Source organism: Candoia aspera, chromosome 4 (genome assembly GCF_035149785.1).
Source record: "Candoia aspera isolate rCanAsp1 chromosome 4, rCanAsp1.hap2, whole genome shotgun sequence".
Taxonomy (NCBI): domain Eukaryota; kingdom Metazoa; phylum Chordata; class Lepidosauria; order Squamata; family Boidae; genus Candoia; species Candoia aspera.
Genome location: NC_086156.1, coordinates 15,078,448 through 15,098,189, shown reverse-complemented (window position 1 = coordinate 15,098,189; position 19,742 = coordinate 15,078,448). Strand labels below are relative to the sequence as shown.

The window sequence follows — 19,742 nt, the reverse complement described above, 5'->3', positions numbered from 1 at the left end:
GTTGGCTAGTGCCCTAAAGTACCCCTTCCATGCAAGGACTGAATGAGATCATAGCCATCTGGACTTTATTTTTATCTATACTTATTATCTGTTTGTAATTGTTTCTTATAATAATAATAAATAAATACAGAATCAATATGAATCAGTATCTCAATATGACACAGAAGCTGAAGTGAATGACTGGCTGGTGGACAGTAATGTTCTTCCCCTCCCAGCTTTAGAAAAGATAGAGAAGAAGTGTGTTGTACCCTTAAAAAGGTCTTATGATTAAGAACCTAAAAAAGATACATCGTATTTTTAACAAGAATGAAGCCCTAGACACATGTGCCCTGAGACCTCAACCTCAACTATTCTGACTAGCTGTGTCCAGGAACTGTCATTTTGAAGATTTTATTAAGAATATCTGCATTCATTAAAGTTTCTGGAGTGACTGCCTTCAAGACAGGGACTCACAAATTATTGGACCAGCAGACATTTTGGGTAGAAGTGTCACTCTCCCTCAGCCACTGCTAAAGATTCTACCAAAGATATCATAGTGAATCATAGTTTAAAATGGATGCTTGCTTACTATGATCTGAGCAGGACCATTATAACCAGCTAACAGACTAGGAAATATGGCTGAGGCAGCAGAAATTGTTCTGCTGCTACAGTTTAGCTCTAGAGTTAAACTTTAGAGTTTAATGCCATCTTAAAATTGCAGAGGGGGGGGGCTGTTATTCTGTGAATGGAAGTTGACCCTCTTTATTTTCTTCTCAAAGATCTGAGGGATATTTCTGTATTTAAAGCTTTGTGTCCATATAAGCCTTCTACACCCCCTCTCATTGCAAATGGTACCTGGTGCCACCCCCTAGTTCCAACAGGTTATATACCAGCTTTAACAGCAGGCCTTGTGCAGGTGAATTTTTTCTTCAATAGCCAGACTATAAACCAAGATAGAAACTCCAGAAAGCATTTTAGTTAAAATATCCAACTCCATGCATGTAGACACCCCACCCCCTTTCTGTGTTTTAATTTTATTTGGTATTTGCTACATCTGGATGCATTTTGAAGAGAGCACCTTTAAACGTATAGGCTGAAGTCACATGTGCTGCTTAAGAGATGGGTTTTGAGTTCCTCAGTGCTGAAGCTACATAGTGTGCTCTCAAAAGGGATGAGATCATTGTTTTATCCCTTCCAAGTATCGTGATCTTACCTAGGTTAGAATACATAAGAGGGAGAAAATTAATCCTAAGGTACACAGGGTCTCTGCTAAATGAGTGTGTCTGTATATAATGGTACATGTGCAGCCTACAGCCAAGAATCACCAAAGCTCAGGATTAAAATTAATATATTAAGCACAATTTCAGACACTTTAAGCTCATTTGCATTATTACTCCAGTGCGGGATAGCTCCCCATTGTTTGTAGGAAAAAAAGAGAAAAAAAGAAAGGTCAGTCTTCTGACCTACAATTTAGGAAATTATTCCATTCGTGAGGTAATCAGCTTGTCATCTAAATAATTCTCCACTCAGTCAATGCTGTAGTGGGCTTATAAAGCATTCCAGGGTTGCCTGTCTAAAGTTGCTGTGGTGTTTGGGTAGACAACATTTGGCCCATGACCTACAGTAGTTAAGTTTTCAAGTCCTCCAGAGTGTGTATTTTTCTCAGATACCTTTCCCAAGATCCCTAACTGTCACATTTAATGCTCATTCAGCAGATCTCCAGATCCTCGTCCTGCAATGTAGAAGCTCTTACTTTTTTCAGAAACTCCATCCATGACAGTATTTTTAAAAAGTTAATGAATTCCCTTTCCTGTATATAACAGCAGCAGCAGCAGCAATAACAAAATAGCTTACCCATCAAAATGAGACACCCATGGATATTTTATTACATTAATTCATGGAGAACCTAGGATATTTTATAACAGAACAGTAAAAGGAAGCCTGTATCTCTTTTACAGAAGTTTGATTTAAGGAACTGATTGAAGCAGGCTGGTGTAAGAGCGTGTTTGTTCCCCACCCTTTTAATGCTAAGTTCAAAATCAACACAGAAGGAGACAAAAGTCCAGAGGAAAACCAAAACCAAAATCTGAAATATTTTTCAGATTTTATATGAGACACACACATAGGAGGTACATATTACGGCACAGCTTCCCTGTTTAGAATAAGCTTCTAGAGAACTGCAGATAGGTCTTTCTGCAAACTCGGATGTTGTAGGTTAGCAAATTGACAGCATCACCCCAATGCAATTAGGCTCATCCCCTTTTCCTGCTCGCTCGCTCTCTGTCTCTCAATCTATAAACCCATTTCAGCTTCCTAAGCAATGTCAGCTGCCATGGGAATGAATGTCTGTGTTACCAAACAGCACCCTTCTTCAACTGACTTTCATTGCTGAGGCCACAGAGAACAAGGCTTGAAGCTGCAAGTAGAGCCTGTTCTGTATCAATCTGCTTAGGGACAAGTTGCCCTGTCTTCCAGTTTTGAACAAGCTTTTGAAAATATTCTTATTTCAAAACTCCTTTCAAGGGCTGGCTTCATTATTGGCAATGCTTTTATTTATTTATTTACATGCATACAGACATACATATGTACGTTCATTTAGGTGCTGCCCAACTCCAAGATGATTTTGGGTGGCTACAGCAGTAATGTCCTCTCTCTTAATAGTTTTATTTAATTGTGAATTGCAGTTTTAATCACAGAGGTTCAAAACTTGATTCTTTCGCCTCTGCACTGATTGAAAACTATTTTTTTTAAATGTAAGGTATCTTTTTGGACCAAAAAGCAGAATCATAAAAGTAAAGTAAAATAAATAAATAGATGTTTTACCCTTGAGTCAAAGATGAGTTGGAAAACAAAGCCTTTTCAGTGGTCACTTTCTGGCCGGCTGGCAAGAATCAAGCTGTGAGTTTTGTCACAGATTTTTTTACACACACGCACACAGAGTGTGTATGTGTATACACACATGCACGCACACACACATGCATGCTTGTAATGCATTGTTTAAAATGCATTCAAGTAAAGACCAGTATAGGTTTCTTGAATGCTACCATGTTTTATTTAAATCTGTACAGTTTATACAAGCAAAGAATCATGTTCTTGTCAATATTGCCTGCAGAAATCCCCTAGAGGCATTCTTTAAAGGGAAGATAAGTTAGTCAGCATCAATTGTGACCCAGAAATGGCTTCCAACAGGCCAAACAATATCCTTTTACAGAAGGGACAGATGGCAGAGCACAATCCAAAACAGAATTAGGAATGTTGCACCACAGATGGAAAGGCAAAGAGTCAGGGGTTAAAAGGTCATTCAAGACACAGAATCAATTTCCAGTAGGAATTGAGGATAACACCTAAAGCAAAGCAAAGCATAGACCGTAAAACAATGGAGCAACACATGTTTTGCATGCAAAAACTACAAGGTGCCCTTTCTGGCATTTCCAGGTAGGAACAAATAGGACTCTGACCTGAAACCCTAGAGAACTACTGTTGGTAGATAAAATAGCTGTCTGTACAATGATTTGCCTTAATCTAAGACAGATTCTTTTTCCTAAGGACTTTGCTGCTATATACAGATAGTGTAATAAATGAACACGTACCCACGGTTGTTCAAAACTGTAAGTACGCCTCCTATCTTCCACATCCTCATCTTGCTTGGCTTGTTGAAATTCTTGCCTTAATCGTTGTATCCGGTCGTGATTGCTGGGAGCTGATCTGTTACAAAGAGAGACAGGAGAACGAAAGTGATTAGTACTTTCTTCAAAACCTAAAGTTTTCTTTTTCTGGTAGAAATTAGTACTTATAATAAAAAGTCTAGAGCTAATTTTATTTATTTATTTATTTATTTATTTATTTATTTATCATATTTTTACAGCCATCCATCTCCCCCACATGGGGGACCCTGGGCAGTTCACAATAAAAAATAATAACTCTATTTCTTGCAACAATTTAAAATACACATGTGTCATGAGTAAGGATGGCGAGCAGGGGGCTCCCTTCCAGACTGTTAAGCGCATGCGTAGCACTGAGGAATTGGTGAGCCATTCCAAGAGGCACAGATTGGGACCGCCTTAACCTGCGGGGTTTATATGGCTGGGTTTTTCCCACGCTTGTTCAGTTTGTTAGGATTCCTGTTATGTATTAGCAAATAAACATTAGAGAACAGTTCCCCGTCTCAGAGTGTTTCCTGGGAGTCAGGACAACATGTAACATCAGGCACAATCTTAAAACTTTGGATAATGAATACACATGTTGCTATGTTACTTGTGTAATAAGGAATGCATTATGGATGGATCTTAGTGGCTTACTGGAAAACAATCAGGACTATGCCTAAGGTATATGCTTTATTATCCTACCAGAAATGCTTAGACTCCACTGAAAGAAACTCCTCTTAATGTAAATGCAACTTAACACAAATACACATTCTCTAAGCCTTCTTCAGTTCATCTAAACCATAAGAATGTAACAAGAACCCTTGCATCAGGTCAAGAACCCATCTCGGCCACATTCTCCGTGACACCCTCCAGCTGGCATTCAGGAGGCTCACACGCATGGACAGAAATCATCCTTTCAACATATCAATTAATTTATTAATTATCAATTAATTAATTCCCAATAAGATTGCCCAAAGAAAACTGGGCCATTCACTCTTGTTACTATATGCATTTAAGGTATAAAAGAATGTGAAGACTCTGCATTAAAGATTTTTAAAAGAAAAGCAATCTTCTAATGAGCTCTCCTAATGTTGAATCCCTGTGACAGTTAATTGTTACTCATTTCAGGTACTTCGCTGATGTCTGAGTTTCATCTCAATGGGTTTCCTCAATGTAATTTGCAGATGGCACTATTAAAGGATGTTTCCTTGTCAAGAACTTCCTACTTAGGTCTGCTTCTGACAAGTAGTTTGAACTTATCAGCTTGATAGCATTAAAAGGTTAATAGGCATGTGATACATTTCAACATGTGAGGCTCCCAAAGCATTTATCAGGGATCATATCATGCTCACAAGAATAGATATGAGGGCCCAAAGGCCATAATAAAAGTTTGATTTGGTATGAGGGCCCAGTTCTCTGCACACTTATTTTGGAAGTAGAATCCATCAAACTCAGTGGAATTACTTTTCAGTTAACAAGCATCAGGTCTGCAGCATCATTTTTGGATCATCTAAAATGACTTGGCACATCCTAACAATAGGCAAAATATTAAGCTGTCTGTAATATTAATGACAAATAAGACACAAGGTTTTTGAGAATCCCCAAGAAATAAATTATTGTTAGTGCCTCCTAAATCTGTCTCTCCAGCTGGTAAAAGAAAAAGAGAAACAGCCAAGGCAAGCCCTAGAAGCAATGGATGCAATGGTGCTCCTTCCCATTCGATATCAGCTAAACTGGCAAATGAATTTTGCTTCCATACTGGGAATCCTTCACCACACCTGAGGGAGCAGGGAAGCTTAGAGCATCAAGGAAGAACTGCGTAACTTAAAGATTTACTGTATGTTCTCAAACAGAGGAAACAGCTAAAAAGTTGAGGAAAAGGGTGGGCTCAAGCATCTCATTTGGAGACCCCAGACCCAATTTTTCCTTTTTGGAAAGTATTGGGGGGTTGACATTTAAGGCACTCATTGCACCCCTTAACCTCTCAGTTAGAGAATCTCAACATTCTAGCCATATGAAAAGCTATTCTTACATTTATTGCTTGGATGAATCATGGATGGTCATCCATCATTTCAGAGCCACACAGGAGAAATAACACAGAACCTGGCCAGAACTTTAGAGATGCAACATGAACCTAGATCAATTTCTAGCTAAAAGCTACATAAGGGGACTGCTTCCCTAATATAGGGCACTAGAGTAGAAAGATGGGGAGGGAGGGGGGGAGGGAAGGAACTGTTAGACTCAACCAGACTATTGTAGAAGGACTTGCTCTGGATTCCTGTTTTTGGCTGCTGACTGCAAATCTCTGCAGATCTGTTCCAGGATAGTATATAATTACAGCAACAACAACAACAACCTACAATTTAAAACTTCAAGTCAAAAATCAAGTTTCCCTTTAGACAATATCAACTCTTGATAACCTAATGGATCAATCTATGTAGTTTTCATGCCAATAATATGTAAGTGGTTTACTACTGCCTTCTTTTGGGAAGGTTTTTTAACTTACCAGTTGAACTTAGAGCCTTAGTACTTCCCAATGGTAATCATCAAGTATAACTAGGCCCAACCCTGTTGGGCTTTTCAGAATCAGTGATAGGTACTGCCACCTAGTTGGATTTTAACTTCAAAGACAGTTTTAAAACCTATAGAATTTTAAAAGCCTAAATTAAAAGATACATATTTATCTGGCACCAAAAATGTGAGACATACCAGAGGCAGGGCACCACCATAAAGAAACTCTCTCCATTCTAATTACATAGAACAATTCAAATGAGGAAGGAAATTAGAGATGAGCAGGGGAATGCAATCCAATACAACTAAAAATATCTTTATAAGGGCCTACTAGCTTTCCTGCCCTACTCGAATACATTTTTAAAAGACTAATTTTATCTAATAATTGAAAAAAAAATTAAATGAGAATATTGCACACATGTTCATATATAGTCCTTGAAAATGAAATGGCACGACATCCAGAGGAAGAAATGGTGGACTTGAGATGGCTCCGCAAAAAGCAGAACCAACAGCCATGGTGGAATGAAGAGCTGGTGAGTAGACCAGCTCTTTGAAACTTCTCTGGACAAGGAGAGGACTTGAGATTGCCCACAAGTGCTCCAGACAGCTGCTCCTCATGAGGAGACCACAAGATAGGGGTCTCCGGCAGGCTTGGAGCTCTGGGAGATGAGGGACTAGCCATCTTGCTCAAACTGAGGTTGGGCCCTTTGAAAGGACACTAAGTTCGCATACTTCCTTTTCTAATCACTTGCTTGTTAACTGCTTTTCAGCTATTAGAAACCTTTGGATCAACAAGTTTGACAGCACAGGGTGAGTTTTCTTCAATCCTTTTAACTATAAGTTTAAGAACTTAAAAAAAAGTTTTGGGAATAAATAGCAAATGGGTGATTAAAACTTTGATTTTAGAGAGTTACAAACAGGCTAAGGGTCCAGATAAATTTGCAATAAGATTTTGGAATTAATTATGAGAATCTTTCCCATGGGAAAATCAACCCATCATATCAACCCGTCCTTCTTGGTCATGCAGAGAGGGCATGCTACGGACCCCGTCTGTAAGAGAACTCCATCTGGTGGGGTCCAGGAGGCGGGCCTTCTCTGCAACAGCCCCTGCCCTTTGGAATATCCTTCCCCCGGAAGTGAGATTGGCTCCCTCCCTCCTGGACTTTAGGAAACAACTAAAGACCTGGTTGTGTAATTATGCCTGGGGCAGGAGAGGGCGTAGTCATCCCTGGGGATGGTTAGTCTCTTAGAAGGACCCTGCTCTGCTTGCAAATCACAGAGAACTTCAGCCATTGGGGGTTTTATCATATTTATTTAATTATGTATTATAGTATTTTTTACAGTTTTATATTTTTCTTATTTATGTTTTATTGTAAACCGCCCAGAGTCCCTTTTGGGAGATGGGTGGTGATAAATTTGATTAATAAATAAATAAATAAATAAAATGCTTTTGTTTTGAATTTTTTAAAAAACATAGTAAGATTTTAAAAATTAGACACTAAAGGGAACTAAATATTACAGTTAAAGGAGAAAACACACAAACTCAACTTACAATTACAGAATGAAGCAAAATATTTTAACATTGGACATATGGAAGGATATTTTTGAAAAATGGACTCAGAAGTTATTATTAATAGTGTCAACAGAGACATCTGCCTGTATGGAAAGACTGAGTCTAAAAGATGTTATGGGAGAGGAACAAGTTTTACCTGACAAGATTGAGACTGAGTTTAAAGAGGATTTACAAATAACAAACTACAAGAATGACATGGAAAAAGATGTTACACTGGACATACAAAAGAAACTGGCTGATGTTTTAATAATTAAAAAGGGATATATATATAACGAACCAAGAGAGTGACATGGATAATTTTCCTGTATTGGATTTACAAAAGAGTCTCGTTTAAAGTTTTGAAGAATCTGTGAGAAGGGATAAAGAAAAAATGAAAAAAAACATCAAGTGTTTTTTTATAATCTATGACATTATTTGAATGGACTAAAGATTAAGATTGTTGGAAGTAAAAGGAAGGAATATAAAGCTGGTTTATTTGATCAAGGTTAAACAGATATGTTGTTATTTCTGGTAACCCTTAATGACTTTTGCCAACACCAGGACTGAAATGACGATGCTTTATGGATTTGTTTATAGATAAAAGGTGGGATATGGGAAAAAGAAATAATTTGTTGCATTTTAAGAGGAAGTGCTAAGTTACTAAAATTGTTTATACTTGTTCTGATGAAGGTGGGAAGTCACTTCTTTATGTATTTCTTTTCTTTTTACTATATTCTTTTCTTTCTTTTCTCTTTTTTCCTTTTTTCTTTTCTGCACCTTCTACTCTTCCTTTTTATTCTTCTCTCTTTTTTAGTTTGTATTAGTTTTTACTGTTGTGGTTATAATCATTAATAAACTTACTAATAAAATAAAATGAAATGGTGCATCGAAATTGCAGTGCTTTGCTTGGAAGGGGAAGAACTCAAAGGAAAGCTAGAGTGGTAAAGGTTGAGAGGCCATGGAAGGGACAGTCTCATACTGTACCTGCCTTCTGCTAAGGAGATGTTTGGTGATTAGACTAACTCTAACCATCATGGTAGTTGTTTTGTGAATATGGAAGACTTGAAATGACAGTCATGTTGTAAAAGCATCAACAACCTGCTCTCAGATTCCGAATGTGCCCACTGGAAGCAAAAGTTGTTCCACCACTGGACTAAAGCTTCAGTGGAAGATCTTAATGCAGACAAGCTTTAAAGGAAGAAACATTATTTCATGCATTCAAGTCCAAAGCCATTTCAAGCATTATCCATTGCCTGTCTTTAATCTTATTAAGTGTTTCTTTGCTTGGACATAGATATGTCTAGTGTAACTACATTCCTGAATCCATGTTTAATTCTGGGACAGTTACATTTTCTTCCTCTCTCTCTCCCCCCACCCCTTTGAAAAAAAATTACTTCACATTATTCAATAAAATCAAACACTTCAATGGTTAAACTCAATCCTTTTGTGAGTTGAGGCCAGATTCACTGCCTTAATGACGGGACAACTTGCACCAGGTTCACCTTCTCATCTGATGTCTGCCAAGTGCACGTTACTAAAATGCAGCTTCAGCAGTTTCATGAGTGCGACTGACAACACGTGAAAACCCCTGCCTGGTCCAGAAAAGAGCAGTGTAAGCAAAGCTCAATTAGGCCAGAGCTGTCACATATTTTCTGCAACTAGAATCCAGAGCAATGGCCGTTTAGAGATTCAGATCATTAAGCCGAATCTCACTATGATGTCATGCACTGAAGTATGGAGTTGTAATCCTGGCAGAACAGAGATTGTCAGGGTGATAAAGTGGATACCGACAAGTTACTGAATGGGAATGACTAAAGCTTCGGGAAGAAAAAAATATTGGATTGAGAAGGGGAAAAAAAAGAATCCGCCCAATAAAGCCAAGCAAGCAATAGCATTACAGCTACAATACAAAGCTCAGCAAAGAAATAATTCTTTTCTGTGGAATTTGTCTACACAAAACTGAGGGTGATGCATAGCAAGACGAGGAAGAGGGGGAGTACGAACCTCCCGGTAATCTCTCCAGCAACGTAGAAGTCTACAGACAATAACTCTAAAATGTGGATGTAATAATTGGGTTCTTGAGCCCTACAGCTAGTGAACAAACCATCTCAACTTGTGTTAATTATATGCCCTGTACTCATTTGAAGAGTTCAATTTATGCAATATGCAAAGAAAAAAAAAGTTATGATGGATCCTGTGTCCACAGGTAGAAATGAAGGAGAAACAAAGGTTGTTCCAGTGAATTTTAAAAAGGTTGCCTCATTGACTATTAATGGCACCCCCACTCGGCTGGCAATGCATCCAGCCGACAGAATGCACGCTTGCCAAAGTTCAGAGCAACCTATGTGTTATGCTAAATTGGACCTCTCTTGTCATGGCTGAACAGGATAAAAAAGGTAAAGAAAATGTAGAGCAGGGTTAGCCCACTGCTTTCCTCCATGTAATGGGAGACTTTTTCATCCATCCAGATATTGTTCATTGCAGTTCTATTTGAAATGCATGCGCACAGCAATGGAAGCAGTGGAAAAACCATGAAAAGGTAAAAAGACCTATATGATCCTATTGAGCAGTTATTTTCAAGGAGGGGTCTGTGGCCCAGTTCCAGCCCTTGTCAGAAGGGGGATCAAAAGGGGAAAGAAAGAAAGAAAGAAAGAAAGAAAGAAAGAAAGAAAGAAAGAAAGAAGGAAGGAAGGAAGGAAGGAAGGAAGGAAGGAAGGAAGGAAGGAAGGAAGGAAGGAAGGAAGGAAGGAAGGAAGGAAGGAAGGAAGATGGATGGATGGATGGATGGATGGATGGATGGATGGAAGGAAGGAAGGAAGGAAGGAAGGAAGGAAGGAAGGAAACCAGTCTTAGAAAATATATAAAAAATAATTCCTCTCCTTTCTCCTCAACCAGAGTCCTGCAGCCACAATCCTGCTAGCCTTCTGGCCTGAGGAGAAATGGTGGGGGGGGGGGGAGAACTTTCCTCTGGGATCTTCAACCAGAGCAGTGTGATTGGGTGACTTCTCCCCTAAAGGACTTACATCAGAGATGAAGAAAAGCCTGCCTGCCATTTTGTGTATCCAACAAACAAACAAAAATACAGGTTCTTTTCTAGCACTGCAGTTAACTTTTGCCCTCTTGAGGAGTGCAGTAGTAAGACACAGACCTCAGTGTTGCAACTGACCACTATTTTAATTATCTCAAAATGCCTAAGGGACCTTGATAGAAACAGAAGACAACTGAAATAAAGGTGATAGTGAAGACAAGCACATTTCCTTGCAGCGTGTTGTCTCTCCATTCATCATCATCATCATCATCATCATCATCATCATCATCATCATCCCTTTACAGCTATAGTACATAAGCTATATGGTTTTTAGGACATATAAAACTAGACTGCATTGATCAGTTATATTTTATTGTTTTGGATTACGTTCCTGCCAAATAAAATGTTTAAATGATCTCCTATCACTGGACTTGTATGAGTTAGGCACAGAAAAGTACATAGATTGACAGATAAGATCTGATTTGAGACTTAATTGGCTCTTTCTAAATGTTGTTTAGTCCCTCTAGTTAAGCACTATATTTTCAGATACTCACTTTTGTTTAAAATTAATTCTTTCCACAGTATTCTAAATTTTATACCTCATGTTTTCCTTGGAACAAAGAATCTGAAATGTGAAAGACTGCAACATTCACAACAACAACAACAAGACAAATAAATTACTAATCTGCAGATAAGAACAATGTCTTTACTGAATTTACTTACGCTACCTTTAATTTGATCAGCTAGCAGCATAGAGTTTTAAGAGCAATCCAGGGCTGCAGATTCACAGTAAAAATGTCATATGTTGAATAAGCATTTGAATTAAATTATGCACAAACTAAATGTTTGAGCTCAAACTGATTATGCATGCAAAGTTAGTTTCTCTAACAAGGACAGCTTCTTGAATGCTGAGTGTTATGCTTGCATATCTAAATTCTATTTTGCATGCTATTCCCCAATACTGTATATATTTACTTTTACTATACAGGAATACATAAAAATCCCTGTTTATTAGCTCATATATTCCAAGTTGACTACTTAAAATATATATCCTTTAATGCCTGTACTGTCTTCCTGTAGCTAAATTCATGGATCAACTTAATATGACAGGGAAGATCTTTTCACATTATACATAAATCACCGAAATGCATACAATGGACAAATTTCCATCCAAAGGGTAGCTTTAAAACCTAAAAAACACATCAGCTTTCTGAAAGCATAAACTCAGCTGCTTTGGGAAGTTTTCACTCACTTCAACTTTACTTTCAGAGCAGATTCACCTGTCTTTTTGGAATGTGAATAACATCAAAAGAAAAGTTAGGCTGATTCTCTAGAACTTGCTCTTCCTTCCAGCTGATAACATTTACTTCCCCCTTTGGAGACCACAATTTGTTGTACATTTCACACCAATTTTAATGTAGTAAATCATCCTAAATTAAAAACACACCATTCTCTTCTCCTGATTTAAAAGATGCTGTTAAGATGTCATTAGTTTTCAATGTGATTGCTTGGAGGTGTTTGGATGGTTTACAGTTAAGAGAGAGGCTAGCCTGGCCCATGTTCCAAATGTTCAGGAACACAAGTTCATTTCGTAACAGGGCCATCGTTTTACAACAGTAAATCAGAGGAATGCACCCCAGATTCCCTTTTATTGCTTCCATCATTCTTCCTTATTAGCTTGTCAGAGTTCACACTGGGAACACTCTTCAGGGGAATTCTTTTCTTTGTGACAAAGGATGAGAAATGAGCAATTATTTTAGGATCCTACAATAAACATGGAATAATAAAAATATTAGCTGAATAAAAAAATTCAACAATGGGGACCATACTTTTGTTACTTTTTTTTTTTTTTAAAAAGTACCTTTTTCTCAAGTGTGGTGGTTAAACTTAGATCTTCCTTTCAAAACAAATTAACTGAAAATAATGTGTTGTCAACAACAATATTGTCTTTTGGTATAGGCGCTAAACAATCTAGAATAGATGTTAATATCTTAGATATTACTAGAATAACAAAATGTATCAGTGCAACTCCTAATTAATTAATTACACGTTTGATACTTCCAATTACTAAAGAGGTCCAAATGGATTATAAAACAGAAAGTTAGAAAAAATCTTCTATATTTCCATGAATATCAATGAAAGTTCAAAAAGTGGATAACAGTGTAATAGTATTAGATAATTAGATCTGGACCAGGGGATTGTGAATACAAACCTACAAAACCTTACATAGTCATAGGGCAATTGCAAAACACTTGGAATTCTATTATTTATTGTTAAGAAACAGCGATATTCTGTGGAGTTAGAGAGTTGGATCAGGACTCCAGTGGCATACCTGCAGATCCCCTGTTGGCTATCGGTTTGCTGAATGACATTGGGGCAATCTCCCAAAGTCTTGCAGCCTAATGTACCTATAGGGTTATAGATAAACTGGGATGGGATGAGGGAGAACATGTTGTGCTCTTCAAGGAAAACTGGAATATAAATATAATAAATATTTTTTTAAAAAACACATTACCTCTCTTTTTAAAGGCCTTAGTAAACAAAAGATCAACACATTTATGGTCACCAAGAGATACTGGCTGGATTAAGGTCTGACCTTGGATACTCCCAGCCTCCATAAGAACTCCAGCAGCCGCAGGGTTGATAAAAAGGGACACAGACTGCTGGGCAGGCAGGGTATACCAGGAAATGCTTTGGTTTAGAGGGTCCAAGGTTTTTCATTCTCTCAGGCATGCTTTCATTCTAAGTTATTGCACTGCTAGAGTGGCAATTTCCTCTGAGTGATTTGAGTCAGTTATTCAAACAATAATGATTATTTGAGACAAAGGACAGAGAAAAACAGAAATGCTACTCTCCTTTATTTATTCCTGTCTGTTCAGTACATCCAGTATGGGAGATCATCAATATTTAAGGAGGATTGGTTTGCTAAGGCCTGGGTAGACTATCAAAGGATAGCATCCAAGAGTCCCATATCTTCTTTGTGGTTCTCCATTTATAGCTGAGTACATTTCCTTGGGAAAGATCATGCTAGGGAAGTTAAAAAATAAAAAAACAAAAACAAAAACTTCCACTGAACATATTGCTTATTTTTTAAAATAACTAAACTGCCCTTCGTCTACAAGAGTTCCCAGGGTGACATACATTTGTTATGAAAAACACAGGTACCATAATAGCACAAAATTACAATATAGACAATATATAAGGCATAAAAACTATTCAACCAATAAACAAGGGGAAAAAGCCTTGGGAAGGAAGATGTCTCTCACTGTTGTTTACTAAGTAAGAGTGATAGCGTTTGCATCACCCACTTCTGGCTTTAGTCTTGGCTCTGGCTAAAATGCAGATGTTGACAGGTTTCAATAGAGGTTATGGCGGCCTCAACAGGAAAATAGGTCTCCAGCTTTGTAGTAGAGCAAGTCTTATGTTCTTAATGAATGAACAAATAACAACTGAAACAAAAACAAATCTCCTTAATAAAGCAACATAGGAGCTACTGGCTAAGGTTTGTTTGGGTTTCAGCTTTAATAACTTTCTAGTAGATGCCATTAAACTTCCAATTGTTCTAAATAGTATAATTAGTGTTTTTAGCAGCAAATAAAAAGAAATGAAAAAAAGAGAAAGCAATTCCATTCAACTCATCAAATGTCTTTTGCAGGGAACTGGCAACATTATCATGCTATAGGTTTTAATTGATAGCACTTTGACTTTCAGAGAAGCATCTCCATTGACTTGGGTTGACAATTTTTCATTTGACATCAAAATTGCATCTTTGTGGATTTTAGATGGTATATTATTTTGACGTTGTGTTCAGATATATCCACATTGCTATATTGAAACCTGTAATGGAGCATCCTGGAGGTTAAAATGCCCTGGTATTACTTTGTCCTTAATTTGAGTTCTGATGTCAAACTTACATCCATTAATTCTTTTGTGCAAAGTCTGTCCCATGTAGAATCCAGAGGGGCATTGCTAGCAGATGACAACATATTTCACACTAGAGAAAGAACATTTGAAAGTGCCTCAAATTTTGTGGGTGAAGTTGTAAATACGAAGTTGTAAATATGCAAATGTAGGAGCAAAGTAGATATCTACGTTTGTACAGGGTCTGATTCCCATATTGTATCATGATTATTCTGTTGTTTCTTGTTTGTGAGAATCTGCTTTAACTTGGGTGGTTGTCAAGATGTTGATGAAACAGAATAAATTCCAGGAAAAATTATGAAGCACCAGAACCTAGTTGTTCCTTTAAGTGTGGAGAACTGCACTTTATAGATATGTCAAACCCATAATGGAGTTTTTGTCGCACAGTAACTGTAAATGAAATTCTAAAATAGGCCTTTTAAGTTACTCTTCTCCAAATCCAGCTCTTATTTTATTGCAGAAACTGCAGCCAAATGGGCAAACTGTAAAGTATTTTAGCAACTTTTCGAATATTAAATGGATTTCAGACCATTCTGGAAATGTGGGAAACTTTTGTTTCATACTGCCTGCCCCAAGGGAAGCTGTCCTTGTTGATCAGGAAAGGCAGCACAATAAATACATTCTCACCAGAAGAAATACATGTTAAAAAATGCACGTTATGAAAACATATATTTCTGAACCACTTTGGTTCTTTACTACAAAATAAACTTACATTTGTTTGGTCACAGACAGAAACTTGGTAGTAAGTAACATGCGTGAAGGATGAAGATGCATGAAAGAGAAATAATAAATAGATAGATAGAAAAGGCTTTAAAATTACCAGTAGGGTCAAAATATTTCATTTGTTTGTTTGTTTGTTCAATGGTGTCTGTTTCTCACAGACTGCCTGGACAAGTCCCTGCAGTTTTCTTGGAAAGGTTTTTTGGAAGTGATTTGCCATTGCCTCTTTCCTAGGGCTGAGAGAAAGAGACTAGCCCAAGGTCACCCAGTTGGCTTTATGCCTAAGGCAGGACTAGAGCTCACGGTCTCCCGGTTTCTAACCTGATACCTAAAACCACTACACCAAACTGGCTCTCATTTCAATTCTGGTTTCCTGCTAAATAGCACAAGAAAATGTATATGTACCGAACTTTCCAAATTACCTGAGAGCAGAGGTAAAATACAAGATACATTTTTCCGAAATGACATAGAATGTATGTGCAAATTGTATAGAAGACCAAATACTTAAATGTCTTTCACTTCAACCCTTACCCCAAATCTGCATGTGTCAGGCTGGCTAAATAATGCAATTGTAGGTCAAGATGTCTCAATTTAAATAACTCTCTTAGCAGCTAACAAATCAAATGTGATCCAGACCACCATGACTTTTGGTCTAACACACTTTGCATGCCATATAAACATGAGAGGGAATTTGGAAGTTCTCGGTTTTATTTTAAACCAGCCTTTTTTTCTGAACTTGGATAAATTGAGATTATTCTTAAATATAGGTAAAGAAAACAAGTCAACTTCAAACCATGGATATGAAACCAACTTAATTTCAATTTAGGGTTCAGATGATGCACTAAATTGAGACTAAATACAATGGAAGCCAAAACCTCCTAGTTTTTTCTTCTGTATGTGCTGGACAAACATGAAGCTTGTTCTCAGAATGCAGAAATTCTGATTTTTTTCCCCCTCATACCATGGGACACTAATTATTTATCTGATATGCTCACACAAAGAATAATTGTCCAGAGAAGATCATAAACTAAAAACATTTTATTTCTATCCAGTAGTTATGGAGACTGACCTTTCCGCTACGATTGGATTACTGAATAATAATTGTTATAAATGTTTGAAACAATGAATCTGATACTGGACAGTTTTATCTCCTACTGTGTAAATAAGATAATTCTGCATTTACAGACCCTTCCTATATTCCTAGCAGAATGTTTTCTATGTTCTTATCAAGACAGTCTCTATGGTTCTACTAAGACATTTTCTATGGCCCTAGCAGGATTATGTCATTAACACCATATAACCTTGTGCATAAGCAATAATAGGAATAAGGAACAACTGGAAGGATTCCTATCTTTCTGTTCCAAGGGTAGGTTTTGTGCCCTAATTTAGGATTCCTATTTCTTCCTTCTTTCAAATGTAATTCTCAAAAGCTTGCTTTAAATAGAAACTAAAAGTCATGACCTGCAGGTAGCAATTAGAACAGTAGCAGGTGGAATACATGGATTGATCCCTAGATTGAGGATAGGGAGTTTGTAGCTTTCCAGATGTTGCTGAACTGCAATCCCCAATATTCATTATTATTGACCATACTGGTTGGGATGGTCAGCAAGAGTTGAAATGCCACAACATTAATTTGGTTCAGTAATTTATTAATATGAAAGAGCAAAAAAAATCTATTTCTGCAATTATTTTGTGTGCCTGAAAAATTCAGAGGAAGAAAACTAAGAGAAGACTACAAAAAGCTCCCAAAGATCTCTTTCCAAATTGGGGACAGGGGAAATGTGATTCAAGGTAAGCCTGTAAGATGGGGAGTACTTTGATAAAAACTTCTAATAACAGATGAACTAACATGGGTCAACAGTTCATTATTTGAGGAACAGAAAATTAATTAGTAGAGAGATGTTAAGGTCATGGTACATAACTATACAAAAATGAAAACAGAATGAAGCGGTCATGAAAAAAAATTCATACTAAGGAATTCCATGCAAAGAGTACTTTGAGTACAGTATAGTAATATTCTTATACAAATGTATTTTTGATTAACCTATCTCAAAAACAATATAAAATGTCAGGAAAAGGCAACTACTCTATTAGGTTAAAGGTATAATTCAAAAGAAATAGCCAACAGTAAGGATGCTGTATGCATAGTTATTTTGGAAGACAGACAGCCAGCTAGATTGATGTGAAATTGGCACAGTTAGAACAACATATTGGTAAAAATGAGAGATGTCAGATAAGCAAACTGACAGTGGAATGGAGAACTGGAAAACAAGTTGGCTACCCTGAAAAATACATAACTATAATAAGATATAGAAGAACTGGATGGGGGAAAAAGGATTTATGTGATACAATAGCCATGCAATTTCAATTATTAAATTAACTCTACAAGCTTACTATACAAACAATGAAACCAGGACAAGGACCAGGGTAATATAAGGGAGGTTTGGGGGAAGGGCAGGAAGTTTCCTTGCTCTGTGAAAAATTAGATAGCAGTTTTATTAGACCTGCAGGCAAAATAAAAAAATAAAATAAAATAAAAATTAGATGTTTACTTTTGTCCTACTGTACAGTCTAAATACTATCCCTATCACAGAGCTATTTCAGCTGATTTTCTATATAGGTTTCTTTATAGATGCTATGCAAGTATGCCTTCCTTTTTAAAAATATGCTCTTGTACTAGAGAGTTTTGTGATTTTTATTGACATGGGCCCCATGCTAGAGGCCTCAAGCTCCCCTCTCCACCCTTAAGTGGGGCTTAGGTGTTGTATAGCCACTGATAAGTATGAGGCAACATACAACTGGCTTTGTCCTTATTGGGCCTCTTCAGGTGTTGGTATCACCTATACTAGTTCTTCTATGTCCAACACTTCAATGGGATTTGAACCTACATGCCTCACACTTGAGAACTATGCAGTGCATTTAGCTCTACAACATAGAGCATCTACTATGGAGGATACCTATACCTGAAGAGTCCCAATAAGGATGGAAGTGGTTGTGTAGTGCCTCCTTCTGGTCAAAAGCTAATATAACATCTAAGGTGTATTTTATGTTTTATATACAGTAATTGTTTGGCATCAACCTACCAAGTTTGAAAGCTGATAGGAATGAGAAAGCCAAATATTGTAAATAGGAGTGATTAATTTACTATGTATATGTTCTACCAATTAAATTAAAACTTTTTGTTCCATGGAATTCTAGGTACATATGAATTCCTACTTATCAACCATTGTCTCTGAAAGGTGACTCGTAAGAATACCTTTTATTGGTCAATAGTTTAAACTGGGCAATCCTTTTTAGTGGCTAATCCTTTAGTCCTTTCTGGAAGCTTGGACCAGTTCTTTAGCATATGATTTGTGACATGTCCTCCAGATTTTTTATATATCTCTAATTACCTTTCAAGTTTAATCAGCAAACTCAGTTAACTAGATTTAATTCACTCATGTTACAAGGAATGTTCTTTTTTTTTACTTCCCAGAAGAAAGGTATTGATGACTTTGTTCTCAACAATCCTGAATTGTTTGCCTATGCTGGTTAGGAATTCCCAGAGTTCCTGTTCCAACATTAGTTTGGTGTAGTGATTAAGGCACTGGGCTAGAAACCGGGAGCCCATGAGTTTTACTCCTGCCTTAGGCCTAAAGCTAGCTGGGTGACCTTGTGCCATTCATCCTCTCTCAGCTCTAGGAAGAAGGCAATGGCAAGCCACTTCCAAAATCTTGCCAAGAAAACTATAGAGGCTAGTCCAGACAGTCACCAGGAGTCAATAATGATTTGAAGGCACCAAAAAAAAAGAAAAAAAAAGAAGAGCCAATCTAACCCAGTTGAACTGGTTTAACTTCCAGACTATATTAGGATATAGGATCTGATCATAGGATCTGATAGAATTGTGAGTAGATTAATTGGTACCGCTTCGGCGGGAAGGTAACGGCGTTCCGTGAGTCATGCTGGCCACATGACCCGGAAGTGTCCTATGGACAACGCCGGCTCCAAGGCTTTGAAACGGAGATGAGCACCGCCCCCTAGAGTCGGACACGACTGGACTTTACGTCAAGGGAAACCTTTACCTTTACCTATACTATAGCTAAACTGCCTGGTGAATGCATTTTAAGTATGTTTATCAGGTCAGAATGAATATTATCCTATGCTATTCATATCATGAATATTCTCATAGGAATGAATATTCATCCTATGATGAAAAAAAAAAGTTGTATCAAACAAGTGACCCAAAATACAACTTGTCTGTTACCAATAATTTTCTGCAATGGGTGACTTGGATTCCTCCGCAGAACTGAAGAGGAAGGGTTTCCAAGTGGAAACTGTGTGAAAATGTTCCTGAGTTTAAAAAGCAGGACTGGAAAGTAGATGTTGATATATCTATATTTACTACACA

General features: G+C 37.3%; 1 protein-coding gene across 8 annotated transcripts in view; it reads right to left on the bottom strand.

Annotated features, from left to right (window-relative positions):
- Positions 1-19,742, bottom strand: part of PARD3 (par-3 family cell polarity regulator) — a 581,236-nt gene that overhangs the window by 13,238 nt on the left and 548,256 nt on the right. For all 8 annotated transcript variants that reach the window (XM_063303447.1, XM_063303448.1, XM_063303444.1 and 5 more), the window contains one exon: positions 3,570-3,684. In XM_063303447.1, coding sequence (XP_063159517.1) covers positions 3,570-3,684 — 115 coding nt within the window. The remainder of the gene's footprint in view (positions 1-3,569; positions 3,685-19,742) is intronic.